A 14,538-nucleotide genomic window follows, 5' to 3' on the forward strand; every position below is an offset into this window, starting at 1 on the left:
TACTGACACAGAACTACAGTGGGATATCTCTCCTATGCACACGCTGTAAAGTAATATGAAGAATTATACTAAACAGGCTCAACCCATACATTGTGGAAATATTAGACACAGCACAAGCACGGTCGATCAAATATTCACATTAAGACAAATATTAGATAAGGACAAGGAGCACAATCAAGATACCTTTTGCCTGTTTATAGAGAGGAAATACGGAGGATAATGGCAGTGTGGGATACCTGAAAAGCTGGTAAAGCTAACTAAAATGCGTGTGATGGAATCGAAGTGTAGAGTGAAAGTTCAGGGGAAGTTCTCAGAAGCATTTGAAGTAAAAGCAGGAGTGAGACAGGGAGATATTAGATCACCAAATGTTCATATGTGCGTGAATTCCTGAGGGACCAAACTGCTTAGGTCATCGGTCCCTAGACTTACTCACTACTTAAACTAACTTATGCTAAGAACAACACACACACTCCCATGCCCGAGGGACGACTCGAACCTCCGGCGGGAGGGGCTTATATCACCAACCCTGTTCGAATTGGCCCTGAACAGCACCCTGAGGAGAGTAACATGTGAAAGTTCAGGAGTCACCATAGGAAAAAAGATAAATGTTCTGGCTTTTGCAGATGATATTGTGCTGATAGGAAAGAACATGGAAGACCTGGAGAAAATGGGGACTCTACTAATGGAAAAAGCTAAGAAGGTAGGTCCAAGTATAAATGAAAGTAAAACAAAGTTCATGTAGTATTCGAGTTGCCAATACTCTCTCATTTGCTGCGGCAGATTTTGTTTTTCTTGATTAGAGCAGTAAAGACTCACAGCTTGCTGGAAATTGTGACATGCTCCTGTAGTCCAGCGATTGGTGGTCGCGTGTAGAGGATGGAATGAGATCAGGGTAAAAAAATGAGATCATTAAATAATGAAATATAAAAATTAGTAAAAAGAAGAATAAACAATACACTGCAGTATTCTCGAAAAAATTCAGATGCAGTTTCGCCAGTGTGCGTTGTCACGAATAGCGTCTGGATTTTTATGCAACTCTAAGATGAGTTTTTTTAAATATTCGCGTGTATTGCTCATAGGGAAACAAATCTCAGTGTTTTCGTGCTGAAAGAAACTTTTCATTCAATTCTATACTCTTGTGACTCACTTGCGAAGAAACATACCAAATACGCTGCCAGAAAGAAATTCCACATACTCAAGGACTGTGTTCAGTGGCACAAGGATATACACTCCTGGAAATTGAAATAAGAACATCGTGAATTCATTGTCCCACGAAGGGGAAACTTTATTGACACATTCCTGGAGTCAGATACATCACATGATCACACTGACAGAACCACAGGCACATAGACACAGGCAACAGAGCATGCACAATGTCGGCACTAGTACAGTGTATATCCACCTTTCGCAGCAATGCAGGCTGCTATTCTCCCATGGAGACGATCGTAGAGATGCTGGATGTAGTCCTGTGGAACGGCTTGCCATGCCATTTCCACCTGGCGCCTCAGTTGGACCAGCGTTCGTGCTGGACGTGCAGGCCGCGTGAGACGACGCTTCATCCAGTCCCAAACATGCTCAATGGGGGACAGATCCGGAGATCTTCCTGGCCAGGGTAGTTGACTTACACCTTCTAGAGCACATTGGGTGGCACGGGATACATGCGGACGTGCATTGTCCTGTTGGAACAGCAAGTTCCCTTGCCGGTCTAGGAATGGTAGAACGATGGGTTCGATGACGGATTGGATGTACTGTGCACTATTCAGTGTCGCCTCGACGATCACCAGAAGTGTACGGCCAGTGTAGGAGATCGCTCCCCACACCATGATGCCGGGTGTTGGCCCTGTGTGCCTCGGTCGTATGCAGTCCTGATTGTGGCGCTCACCTGCACGGCGCCAAACACGCATACGACCATCATTGGCACCAAGGCAGAAGCGACTCTCATCGCTGAAGACACGTCTCCATTCGTCCCTCCATTCACGCCTGTCGCGACACCACTGGAGGCGGGCTGCACGATGTTGGGGCGTGAGCGGAAGACGGCCTAACGGTGTGCGGAACCGTAGCCCAGCTTCATGGAGACGGTTGCGAATGGTCCTCGCCGATACCCCAGGAGCAACAGTGTCCCTAATTTGCTGGGAAGTGGCGGTGCGGTCCCCTACGGCACTGCGTAGGATCCTACGGTCTTGGCGTGCATCCGTGCGTCGCTGCGGTCCGGTCCCAGGTCGATGGGCACGTGCACCTTCCGCCGACCACTGGCGACAACATCGATGTACTGTGGAGACCTCACGCCCCACGTGTTGAGCAATTCGGCGGTACGTCCATCCGGCCTCCCGCATGCCCACTATACGCCCTCGCTCAAAGTCCGTCAGCTGCACATACGGTTCACGTCCACGCTGTCGCGGCATGCTACCAGTGTTAAAGACTGCTATGGAGCTCCGTATGCCACGGCAAACTGGCTGACACTGACGGCGGCGGTTCACAAATGCTGCGCAGCTAGCGCCATTCGACGGCCAACACCGCGGTTACTGGTGTGTCCGCTGTGCCGTGCGTGTGATCATTGCTTGTACAACCCTTTCGCAGTGTCTGGAGCAAGTATGGTGGGTCTGACACACCGGTGTCAATGTGTTCTTTTTTCCATTTCCAGGAGTGTAATATGCGCGTACTCAGGAGTCGTAGTATTAGTGATTCATTTACCACCCTCTGTTTTGACTATGCAGGTGGTAACTGTACTGACTTTAGAGATGAAGACTGTTTGCAAAATTCAAACTAGGATACAACCGTGCCCCACTGACGAGTACTTACTCCTGTGAACGACTTCAGTTATTGGAACGGGGTTGCACTGTGGGCTTGTGGGAGGCTCCAGTGCCGTGTAGAGGACTGTAGCACACAGCGTATCGCTGGTATGGGGCCGCTTTCTGCAGTGGTTTGTAGAACGTTCCCACAGCGGTAGAACAGGTTCTGGACGTCCACGTCGTACAGAGGTCTGCACATGGTACGAGCAGCGGTGGGCAGCGGAGCATCGTCCAGGGAAGAATTCCGGGCACGTATTGCATCTGCTGCGACATCAGGGTCTGTTGCGGCAGGATTAAGATCACTGGCCAGGCTGCTGGTACACTGTGGACACGTTTCACTGTGATGCGTTTGGTTCGAATTTGTTACCGTATACTCCTACAGGGATGAACTACTTGTTTGCCTTGTACTTAAGGCAGTTGCATCTTTTCGGGCAGTGCATGTAGAAAAATCACTGTAATATGTTTGTTTGCGTGGCGATCTTCCTCAGCAGCTGTTAACATCTATTTTTATAGGTTATCTGTCTTGAGCTGGCTTTTAATCAGTTTGCAGTCACTCAAGACAGATAACTATAGTAACAAAATCTCTGTATTTATGGTAAGGCTGAAACTTCTTAATGAAGATTTTACTTAAACTGCTGAATGCTTACTCAAATATTTGCTTAAACTGCTGAGTGAAATTGAATGCGAGTGAATCTACTTTCTCTTTACTTATTCTTATCTACATCTACATGACTACTCTGCAATTCACATTTAAGTGCTTGGCAGAGGGTTCATCGAACCACAATCATACTATCTCTCTACCATTCCACTCCCGAACAGCGAGCGGGAAAAACGAACACCTAAACCTTTCTGTTCGAGCTCTGATTTCTCTTATTTTATTTTGATGATCATTCCTACCTGTGTAGGTTGGGCTCAACAAAATATTTTCGCATTCAGAAGAGAAAGTCGCTGACTGAATTGTCGTAAAAAGATCTCGCCGCGATGAAAAATGTCTTTGCTGTAATGACTTCCATCCCAATTCGCGTATCATATCTGCCACTCTCTCTCCACTATTACGTGATAATACAAAACGAGCTGCCCTTTTTTGCACCCTTTCGATGTCCTCCGTCAATCCCACCTGGTAAGGATCCCACACCTCGCAGCAGTAATCTAACAGAGGACGAACGAGTGAAGTGTAAGCTGTCTCTTTAGTGGACTTGTTGCATCTTCTAAGTGTCCTGCGAATGAAAGGCAACCTTTCCTTCCCCACAATATTATGTATGTGGTCTTTCCAACTGAAGTTGTTCGTAATTTTAACACCCAGGTACTTAGTTGAATTGACAGCCTTGAGAATTTTACTACTTATAGAGTAATCGAATTCCAACGGATTTCTTTTGGAACTCATGTGGATCAACTCACACTTTTCGTTATTTAGCGTCAACTGCCACCTGCCACACCATACAGCAATCTTTTCTAAATCGCTTTGCGACTGATACTGGTCTTCGCAACACTATCTGACTGCTCACAAATGATAATCTGACTTTAAATAATTAATACAAAAAATGGCCATGAATTAGAAGAAATACTGACAATAACCCATACATATCATAAGTCACTTACCTCATAGAAAATCTTCATTACGCGAACTACTGAAACTCAGCAAGCGCCAATACAGCCAGATAAATAAAAGGTTCTAACTACTGTAGGCTCTAACTACTAATAGGCATAAGGTTAGCAAAGGAAATCACTGCTGACTGTTCACCTCTAGTTCTCGCATTTCTTTTGTCATGTTTTTTGAGGTTGGTTGCCGAATGTTGGGTTATAAATGTGTTTAATCTGGTAAAAATCTTCTCTCTGGAACACAGGAATTTAACGGTACGTGCATAAAACTCTTATTTGCTGTCCTGTAAGTGATACTTTTGTGGATATATCACTATGTTTATAAGTTAAAATGCCTGCAGTTTCACAAATTTCGTCTTGTCTTTGCCTTTTTTGAAGTAGGTTCTCTACTTCCTTCTTTATTATTTCGTCTAATCTTCTTGAATCAAAATTCACTCCAGGGGCACTGTCTTTGAAGAGTGGCACAAAATTTAGAAGCATTATCTCCTTGGAGGTTAACGATATCCAGAACAGAGAAAGGCAACTAAAATAGGGGCCTTTGTTGGACATATTAGCATCTATTTCCGCATTTTTCAACACATCTTAGTGCAAATTGAGACCGCAATCTGTGGCTCGTATGTATTCACAACACTCTTAACAGTTAACAGTGGTATTCAGATTTCTGACATATGATCACCGTTTCAGTGTGTGGTAATTATTTGCGATGGCAGGTGAATGTCAAGAAGCTTTGGCTTTGAATCCGTGTTTTCCGTATGGACTTTAAGTAACTTCTCTACATCGAATATAACAGCTTACGTTAACAGGCTGCAGGAATACTTTCGATGTTGCAGTCCACAGCTAATTTTACCACGGCTAGACGTATATCTTTCAGAGCTCTACCAGTTTTTATTGTGTATTTTGTGTAATCACTCAAAAAGAGCAGTGAGCGCTTTTACTGAATGCCATACAGTCATAATAAGTTCATGGAATCAATAAAAATGAGAAATCTGAAAAATGTTTTGGCGTCCTACACAGCTCTCCCGTAAGAACATATGGCTTAGGTGTTCATTGCTAAAAAAAAGACTAACAATATAAATCGCATTAAATTTAATTTGACACGAACCACTAAATAATTTTTTGTAATGTATTGGCATTTAGCATTTCATTACCTGGTTATAGTTGTAGTCATCTTTGACGTCGAAATGTGCAAATCAGTGAAGTGTTCATTGTTTAAGAATGGTATTACAATCACCGCATTAAACAACTGTCACATAGTTACTTTTTGTCGGCAGACATAATTTTTATTGCTGTCTCTTGTACTTAAAGAGAGGTCGTACGTTTGCTTAACGTAAGTTTTTGCAAACAGTGGAGTCAACTGGAAGCATCACTGTTTCTTGCTGTCATATTGTAGACATACCCAGCGCGAAACAATTATGTGAGCCCCGACGGGATGAATAAGCTTCCAGCCAAAAAGTTTCCTGCAACTAAAACTTTTCACCTCCGATTTTTTTAAAGATGTTGATGATTACTCTGCACAAACCATCAATATATACTTTCAAGAGTAATTATTGTACTTAATGTTCATTCCACGCAATTATCAGTTTTTAATTTTGTAACCTTCGTCTGAGGCTTTTGCAAATCTCATACTATTTCTATACCCGACAATTGCCGAAATTTTACTTATGCGTTTTCTTCTCGGAGTAGTTAGTGCTGTTGAAAGCTGACCTGTGCATGCAAATGGCAGTGGTATTTCCTGTATTGCAGAAAACCTCGTTCCATGTGGTGGAGACAGGCAAGCTGCTGGGCTACCTGACGTTCATGCTGTCGCAGCTGCTCTTCTACTGCTGGTTCGGTGACGACATGCTTTCCAAGGTAACACTCTTACATCAGAACGCATTCTCTCATTCATCACCACGCCATACCCGCCACTAGTCGGTTAAGAGAACTGCGTTGGGAACTGGGGACATATCTTAATCCCTTCACCTCTCTCTCTCTCTCTCTCTCTCTCTCACACACACACACACACACACACACACACACTCTAACGCAAGTTTTACCCTCTATATTTGGCTCTACATCTTACAAATAGAGAGGACCTGAAAATAATGTCGTTTCTGCGCATGTCGATATTCGTTTGTTATTTATAAGCTCATTGTGTACTCCAAAGTTGCGCCGAAGATATTTTAAGGTTAGGGTGACTTGTTGACTCGTAAATAATTAATCTCACTTTTTTTCAATTCGTGGTGAAATGGTGAGACAAAAGCCGAAAGGGCATCATATGCTTTTAGAGCTTCGCTAGGGTAGTAACGCAACAGTTGCTACCAAAAACGTGTGCGATGTTTCTCCAAGTGCGTTAGATGTTGGTAAGTACCAGAGCTAGTTTTCTAAGTTCAACTGGTACTTTTGATCTTTTCAGCTCCTAGAAAATGGTATGTCAAGAGCGGATGTGGAAGCAAATCTTTGTCAGTCAAGCGAGGATCTGTCGAACACTCTTAACTAATTTTGATCGACCATCCAAGAGTATTATTGCAGCAGACTGGTAAACACAAACAAAGCTAACCGATCCTCCACATTCAAGTTATTGCTTCAGTAACAAAGTACAGGAGCGTTTTTTGATCGCTCGGTCAAATGGAAATGACAAATGGGTTCTCTATGAGTAAAGCACAAAAAGCAGTGACTCTCTACGAATGAATCGCCACGAACTACTGCTAAGCCAGGTTTACACCCCAAAACAGTGCTTTATTGTGTTTGGTGAAGTATTCGCTGGGTCGTTCATTTTCAAGTTCTGTAACCTGGACAAATTGCGAGTGCAGACCTTTTTTTGTGAACAATTAAACTGAATAAATCAGTCTTTAATTGAAAAACGGCAAGATATTGTCGAAAGAGAAGGTATTATTCTGCAACACGATAACGCAAGACCACACTGCATAAAACGAATCCTGGAAAAAAATTAATGAATTGGGGTAGGAGGTATTGTCTCACCCACAATATTCGATCGCTGTTGCAGCATAGGATTTCCATTTATTCCGAACGCTACAGCTTTTCTTAAGTAGCATATGATTTCAAAATGTGGATGGCATCTCCAGATATTTTACCCAAATCCAATTGATTTTTATCCATCCAGCATTGAAAATTTGCACACTAGATAGCAAAAGGTTGTTGATAACGAGGGTGATTAAGCCACTGATTGAAAATAAAAATTTGTTAAGAATTTATGTGGTTTAATTTAGAGTAAAAAAACGACCCTGCTTTCCAGTCCTCCTAATGCAGTGTTTTGAAGTACCTTTTCACGCGCAAGAAGAAATTCTACTAGAGATGCCCGTTTACTGCACAAAATCTGACGAATCTTTCAGCTTTTCCTTCCCATTGCGTTGATTTGAATTTTATTGCCTTCTTTATTTTACTCTTCCATTACCGAAATTTGCGGAAGAAGAGGCTTCAAATGTGTCTTCGTCGAACTAGTTTGTGTTCAAGCGGCTGGAGTTGCTGTTTCTTAGTTTCAAAGAATTTACATCTCAGAGATAAGATTGAGGTTCAGTTTTTCTCCCTATTTCTGAAGAAACATTACTTTGCAGGTGTAAAATACTTTATTTATGGTTCAGTCAGCGTTATGTGAAACACTGCTTTGTCCAATAATATTCACTGCAGGGCGCTGGTTTCAAAAATGCAATAACGTAGTTCAGTGGCTCCTGCTTGTGCAACTGCGAGTTGATGTCAATGTGTGAAGTTCAATACAGTCGTAAAAATATTGTTGGTGATAGATTACTGCTACACTTGAGTACGGGGAGTAGATGTGAAAGAAAGACAGGATTACTGTTGATGCGTTAATGAAGTGACGGCCCCTAAAACGTGATTGAGAATTGAAATGTGGGTAATATGTTGGAGGAAAGAGTGGTGGTGTGATAATGGTTGAAAAGAAAAGAAACGTAAGAATCTTTAGAATGTATTTACAACTGCAGGCCACAAGACATTTCCGCAAATTGCAGTAAGTGGTTTGCAGGCCTATTATCAACTGAAGATTTGGATTTTATAAACAGAAACATTTAGCTCAGTGTTCTCATGAAATGTCCACCAAACAGAAACCTCTCTGTGAGATCTGCCAGAAGCGTTCAGAAACTTTGTGCAGTTTTAGCAGATCTCTCGATACTCGAGAGAAACACACTCTCATGCATAGTCGTCATACGGCCAGATTACAAAACATGGCAGCAACAGACGCCTTTCGGGCCTATACAGAAGGACAAGAACCAACGAGTGTTTCAACAGTGTACGTAGACAAGCATACCAACAGCAGAATTTGTTAGATATTAAGCCTTGGCCACAAGTGTCTATGATGCAGTTGTAGCTTTTGAGTAAAACTCTCAATTACTCCAGTAGTTTGTCATTAATCCAGCGCCCAGGGTTGTTAATATGATTACATAAATAGAAGAACTGAAGGCGCCCCGGTGGTCCCGGTCGCCTGCGGTGGACTGGAGGCCGAGCGGTGACCTCTCCAGTTGGCAGGACGCTAGTAAATGACTGTGGACACTTCAGAAACGCAAAAGAAACATTATTAATTCATAACACCTTTATTCCTGCCGAGTACAATGTGGCCCAAGTAACACAGGCTGGCTGAGCTTGGTGATATCAACGACCTTCCACGAGTCCTCGCTGACTCGTAGCGATGACACCATCTCCGGGCCGCACAGTCTTGCTAGCGCAGCGCCGTGTGCTGTGACGTAGCGGAGGAATGTCCTTACTTCGTACTTCGGCCGCGCGTCGCTGGTGCCGCCTGGCTGGCCGGCAGGCTCGCCTGCAGACAGCAAGCCGCTGCACGTACGAGGCTCCGGGTTGGAATCCCGGCGCTGTCAGCACGAGAGGCGTTCTCGTAGTGCGGAGTGTACTCTATCCCACCCCGTCTTCTTCCCTGCTCCTCCTGGTGGCTCGTCCGCGATGGACGGGCGGAACGGGTTCAGTCCCCCAGCGTCGTCGGCTCACCCGGTTGTGACGGCGGATGCACAGGGCCTAGGCCTCGCACGATCTCGACGGCGGCTCACTGGTGTGGCGGCGAGTGAGTCTGCCGCGATGTCTGTTAATCCTGGGATGATGATTGACAGCGGCAGCAGAGAGGACCAGAGCTGGTACTGTCCCCTAATGTCTGCTGCTGGATGGGCCGCCCTTACTGCAACATCTCCTTAATGAAGATTAACATCTCGATCACTGAGCTGAGTGCTACACAGCGACCCAGTACACACACACACTCCTGGAAATTGAAATAAGAACACCGTGAATTCATTGTCCAGGAAGGGGAAACTTTGTTGACACATTCCTAGGGTCAGATACATCACATGATCACACTGACAGAACCACAGGCACATAGACACAGGCAACAGAGCACACTAGTACAGTGTATATCCACCTTTCGCAGCAATGCAGGCTGCTATTCTCCCATGGAGACGATCGTAGAGATGCTGGATGTAGTCCTGTGGAACGGCTTGCCATGCCATTTCCACCTGGCTCCTCAGTTGGACCAGCGTTCGTGCTGGACGTGCAGACCGCGTGAGACGACGCTTCATCCAGTCCCAAACATGCTCAATGGGGGACAGATCCGGAGATCTTGCTGGCCAGGGTAGTTGACTTACACCTTCTAGAGCACGTTGGGTGGCACGGGATACATGCGCACGTGCATTGTCCTGTTGGAACAGCAAGTTCCCTTGCCGGTCTAGGAATGGTAGAACGATGGGTTCGATGACGGTTTGGATGTACCGTGCACTATTCAGTGTCGCCTCGACGATCACCAGAGGTGTACGGCCAGTGTAGGAGATCGCTCCCCACACCATGATGCCGGATGTTGGCCCTGTGTGCTTCGGTCATATGCAGTCCTGATTGTGGCGCTCACCTGCACGGCGCCAAACACGCATACGACCATCATTGGCACCAAGGCAGAAGCGACTCTCATCGCTGAAGACGACACGTCTCCATTCGTCCCTCCATTCACGCCTGTCGCGACACCACTGGAGGCGGGCTGCACGATGTTGGGGCGTGAGCGGAAGACGGCCTAACGGTGTGCGGGACCGTAGCCCAGCTTCATGGAGACGGTTGCGAATGGTCCTCGCCGATACCCCAGGAGCAACAGTGTCCCTAATTTGCTGGGAAGTGGCGGTGCGGTCCCCTACGGCACTGCGTAGGATCCTACGGTCTTGGCGTGCATCCGTGCGTCGCTGCGGTCCGGTCCCAGGTCGACGGGCACGTGCACCTTCCGCCGACCACTGGCGACAACATCGATGTACTGTGGAGACCTCACGCCCCACGTGTTGAGCAATTCGGCGGTACGTCCACCCGGCCTCCCGCATGCCCACTATACGCCCTCGCTCAAAGTCCGTCAACTGCACATACGGTTCACGTTCACGCTGTCGCGGCATGCTACCAGTGTTAAAGACTGTGATGGATCTCCGTATGCCACGGCAAACAGGCTGACACTGACGGCGGCGGTGCACAAATGCTGCGCAGCTAGTGCCATTCGACGGCCAACACCGCGGTTCCTGGTGTGTCCGCTGTGCCGTGCGTGTGATCATTGCTTGTACAGCCCTCTCGCAGTGTCCGGAGCAAGTATGGTGGGTCTGACACACCGGTGTCAATGTGTTCTTTTTTCCATTTCCAGGAGTGTAACTGCAAAACTATGTGCCATGTTGCTATGAAAGCTGGCGTATTTAAAGGAAGCACAAGTGACGTCCCGACGTCATGCTCGATTGTAATGAACGCATTCGTTCCACTTATACTGCTGATTGATCTGTCGTACTAGCCCTTAGGTGTTCTTGCGACATAATTACCTGTTGTTACGGCAGGCTTACGCGAAGTTGTGAAATGCAGTACAGCTGATACTATACCTCTGTCTTGAACTCTACGAAAGTCTCCGTCTAACACAAATCCGCGTGCTAAGCAATTTTCTCTCGCCTGTTGTGTGTAACCAGGCCATTGCCCCTGCGTGACGACACATTCCGATATATGTGCAATCAACTACTGCCTCTGGCTCACGGCATAGGCAACGAAACTTTGACAATATTCCACGTTTCCAACTCTTTACTTTTCCACGACACTACAGAACGGATGCAATTAAGTAAGTTAAGTAATTCTTAATGATTTGAAAATACATGGAGGAAATCTAGAAAGAAGAGTACAGTGAGAAAAGAAACAACTGAAGTTGAAGATGACGAACTCTGTACATGGGCAATATTAGAGGTATGTTGTGTTCCACTTATAGGAAAGAGATTTTGAATATAAAAACTCGATTTCCTCAAAGTCCATTCAACATAAATTTTTACAGCATGTATATTACATTTTTTGAAGTTGCTGCTATATTGTAGTCAAGTATTCTGTAAAGTTCTAGGCGCGCAGTCGGGAACCGCTTGACCGCTACGGTCGCAGGTTCGAATCCTGCCTCGGGCATGGATGTGTGTGATGTCCTTAGGTTAGTTAGGTTTGAGTAGTTCTAGGTTCTAGGGGACTAATGACCACAGCAGTTGAGTCCCATAGTGCTCAGAGCCATTTGAACCATTTTTATTCTGTAAAGTTACCAACTTTCATATTAAACTATCAATGATAAACATTATTAAAAATGTTAGTTTTGAAAAAGTCAAAAAATAGCAGTTGACTTGAGTTCCCACAACAGTCATCATATTCGTAAAGCCAGAATCTGAGAGTGTAGCAAGTTTCTAATGGTACTTTTCGTAGTTTTTAACGTAAAATGGCCTTAAATATGATAAATTTAACAACGTGTAGATAGGATGTACAAATGCACAGATATTGGTCAGGCTTGAATGACTCTTACAGCTCTTTCTTTACTCAACACTCGTACGAAAATAGTCTCCTTCATGATGTAATGTATGATACTTAACTGGAGCTAACATCTGTGTCAGAAATTGTTATAATGCATTATGTGTCCTCTTACCCCTAGTGCAGTCATTACACTGTGTTGTGGCCACATTACTTTGCAAATATTTCAACTCGTTCGCTACAGCCCACATTTTTACATAACGTAGAATGCCATTTTCTCTCTGAACTGTTTAAGATTCTCTGAATGAACCAGAAGGGTAGCTGCACAGAAAAGCAAAATAAAAGATCTGCACCTGGCAATGAAGGTCTGTGGTCGACTTCATGACACTTAAATCTATACTCGATGTTAACAAATTTCTCTTCTTCAGAAACGCTTTCCTTGCCATTGCCAGTCTACATTTTATATCCTCTCTACTTCTAACATCATCAGTTATTTTGCTCCCCAAATAGCAAAACTCCTTTACTACTTTAATTGTCTCATTTCCTAATCTAATTCCTTCAGCATCACCCTACTTAATTCGACTACATTCCATTATCCTTGATGTTGATGTTCATCTTATATCCTCCCTTCAAGACACTATCCATTTCGTTCAACTGCTCTTCGAAGTCCTTTGCTGTCTCTTAGAAAATTACAATGTCATCGGCGAACCTCAAAGTTTTTATATCTTCTCCATGGATTTTAATACCTACTCCGAATTTTTCTTTTCTTTCCTTCACTGCTTGGTCAATATACAGATTGAATAACATCGGGGAGAGGCTACAACCTGTCTCACTCCCTTTCCAACGACTGCTTCCCTTTCAAGTCCCTCGACTCTTATAACTGCCATCTGGTTTCTGTACAAATTGTAAATAGCCTTTCGCTCCCTGTATTTTACCCCTGCCACCTTTAAAATTTGAAAGAGAGTATTCCAGTCAACATTGCCAAAAGCTTCGCTCTAAGTCTACAAATGCTAGAAACGTAGGTTTTGCTTTCCTTAATCTAGCTTCTAAGATAAGTCGTAGGGTCAGTATTGCCTCGCGTGTTCCAATATTTTTACGGAATCCAAACTGATCTTCCGCGAGGTTGACTTCTACTAGTTTTTCCAATCGTCTGTAAAGAATTCGCGTTAGTATCTCGCACCAGTGACTTATTAAACTGATAGTTCGGTAATTTTCACATCTGTCAACACCTGATTTTTTTGGGATTGGAATAATTACATTCTTCTTGAAGTCTGAGGGTATTTCACCTGTCTTATACATCTTACTCACCAGATGGTAGAATTTTGTCAGGACTGGCTCTCCCAAGGCTGTCAGTAGTTCTAATGGAATTTTGTCTACTCCCGGGGCCTTGTTTCGACCCAGGTATTTCAGTGCTCCGTCAAACTCTTCAAGCAGTATCATTTCTCCCATTTCATCTACATCTACATCCTCTTTCATTTCCATAATATTGTCCTCAAGTACATCGCCCTTGTATATGCTCTCTATATGCTTCTTCCACCTTTCTGCTTTCCCTTCTGTGCTTAGAACTGGGTTTCCATCTGAGCTCTTGATATTCATACAAGTGGTTCTCTTTTCTCCAAAGTCTATTTAATTTTCTTGTAGGCAGTATCTATCTTACCCGCAGTGAGATCAGCCTCTCCATCCTTACATTTGTCCTCTAGCCATCCCTGCTTAGCCATTTTGCACTTCCTGTCGATCTCATTTTTGACACGTTTGTATTCCTTTTTGCCTGCTTCATTTACTGCATTTTTATATTTTCTCCTTTCATCAATTAAATTCAATATTTCTTCTGTTACCCAAGGATTTCTACTAGCCCTCGTCTTTTTACCTATTTGATCCACTGCTGCCTTCATTATTTCATCCCTCAAAGCTACCTATTCTTCTTCTACTGTATTTCTTTCCCCCATTCCTGTCAATTGTTCCCTTATGCTCTCCCTGAAACCCTGTACAACCTCTGGTTTAGTCAGTTTATCCAGGTCCCATTTCCTTAAATTCCCACCTTTTTTAAGTTTCTTCAGTTTTAATCTACAGTTCATAACTAATAGATTGTGGTCAGAGTCTACATCTGCCCATGGAAATGTCTTACAATTTAAAACCTGGTTCCTAAATCTCTGTCTTACCATCATATAATCTATCTGAAATCTGTCAGTATCTCCAGGGTTCTTCCATGTATACAACCTTCTTTTATTATTCTTGAACCAAGTGTTAGCTATCATTAATTCGTCCTCTGTGCAAAATCTTACCAGACGGCTTCCTCTTTCATTTCTTACCCCCAATCCATATTCACCTACTACGTTTCCTCCTCTCTCTTTTCCTACTCTCGAATTCCAGTCACACATGACTATTAAATTTTCGTCCCCCTTCACTACCCGAAAATTGTCTT

At 44.1% G+C, this 14,538-nt stretch overlaps 1 protein-coding gene across 1 annotated transcript in view; it reads left to right on the forward strand.

Annotated features, from left to right (window-relative positions):
• LOC126282305 (odorant receptor Or2-like) overlaps nt 1-14,538 on the forward strand; it is a 211,952-nt gene that overhangs the window by 97,052 nt on the left and 100,362 nt on the right. Inside the window, exon 6 of the mRNA XM_049981960.1 lies at nt 6,132-6,239. Within this exon, the coding sequence (XP_049837917.1) occupies nt 6,132-6,239 (108 nt within the window). The remainder of the gene's footprint in view (nt 1-6,131; nt 6,240-14,538) is intronic.

This window comes from Schistocerca gregaria, chromosome 7 (genome assembly GCF_023897955.1).
Source record: "Schistocerca gregaria isolate iqSchGreg1 chromosome 7, iqSchGreg1.2, whole genome shotgun sequence".
In the NCBI taxonomy this organism is placed as follows: Eukaryota; Metazoa; Arthropoda; class Insecta; order Orthoptera; family Acrididae; genus Schistocerca; species Schistocerca gregaria.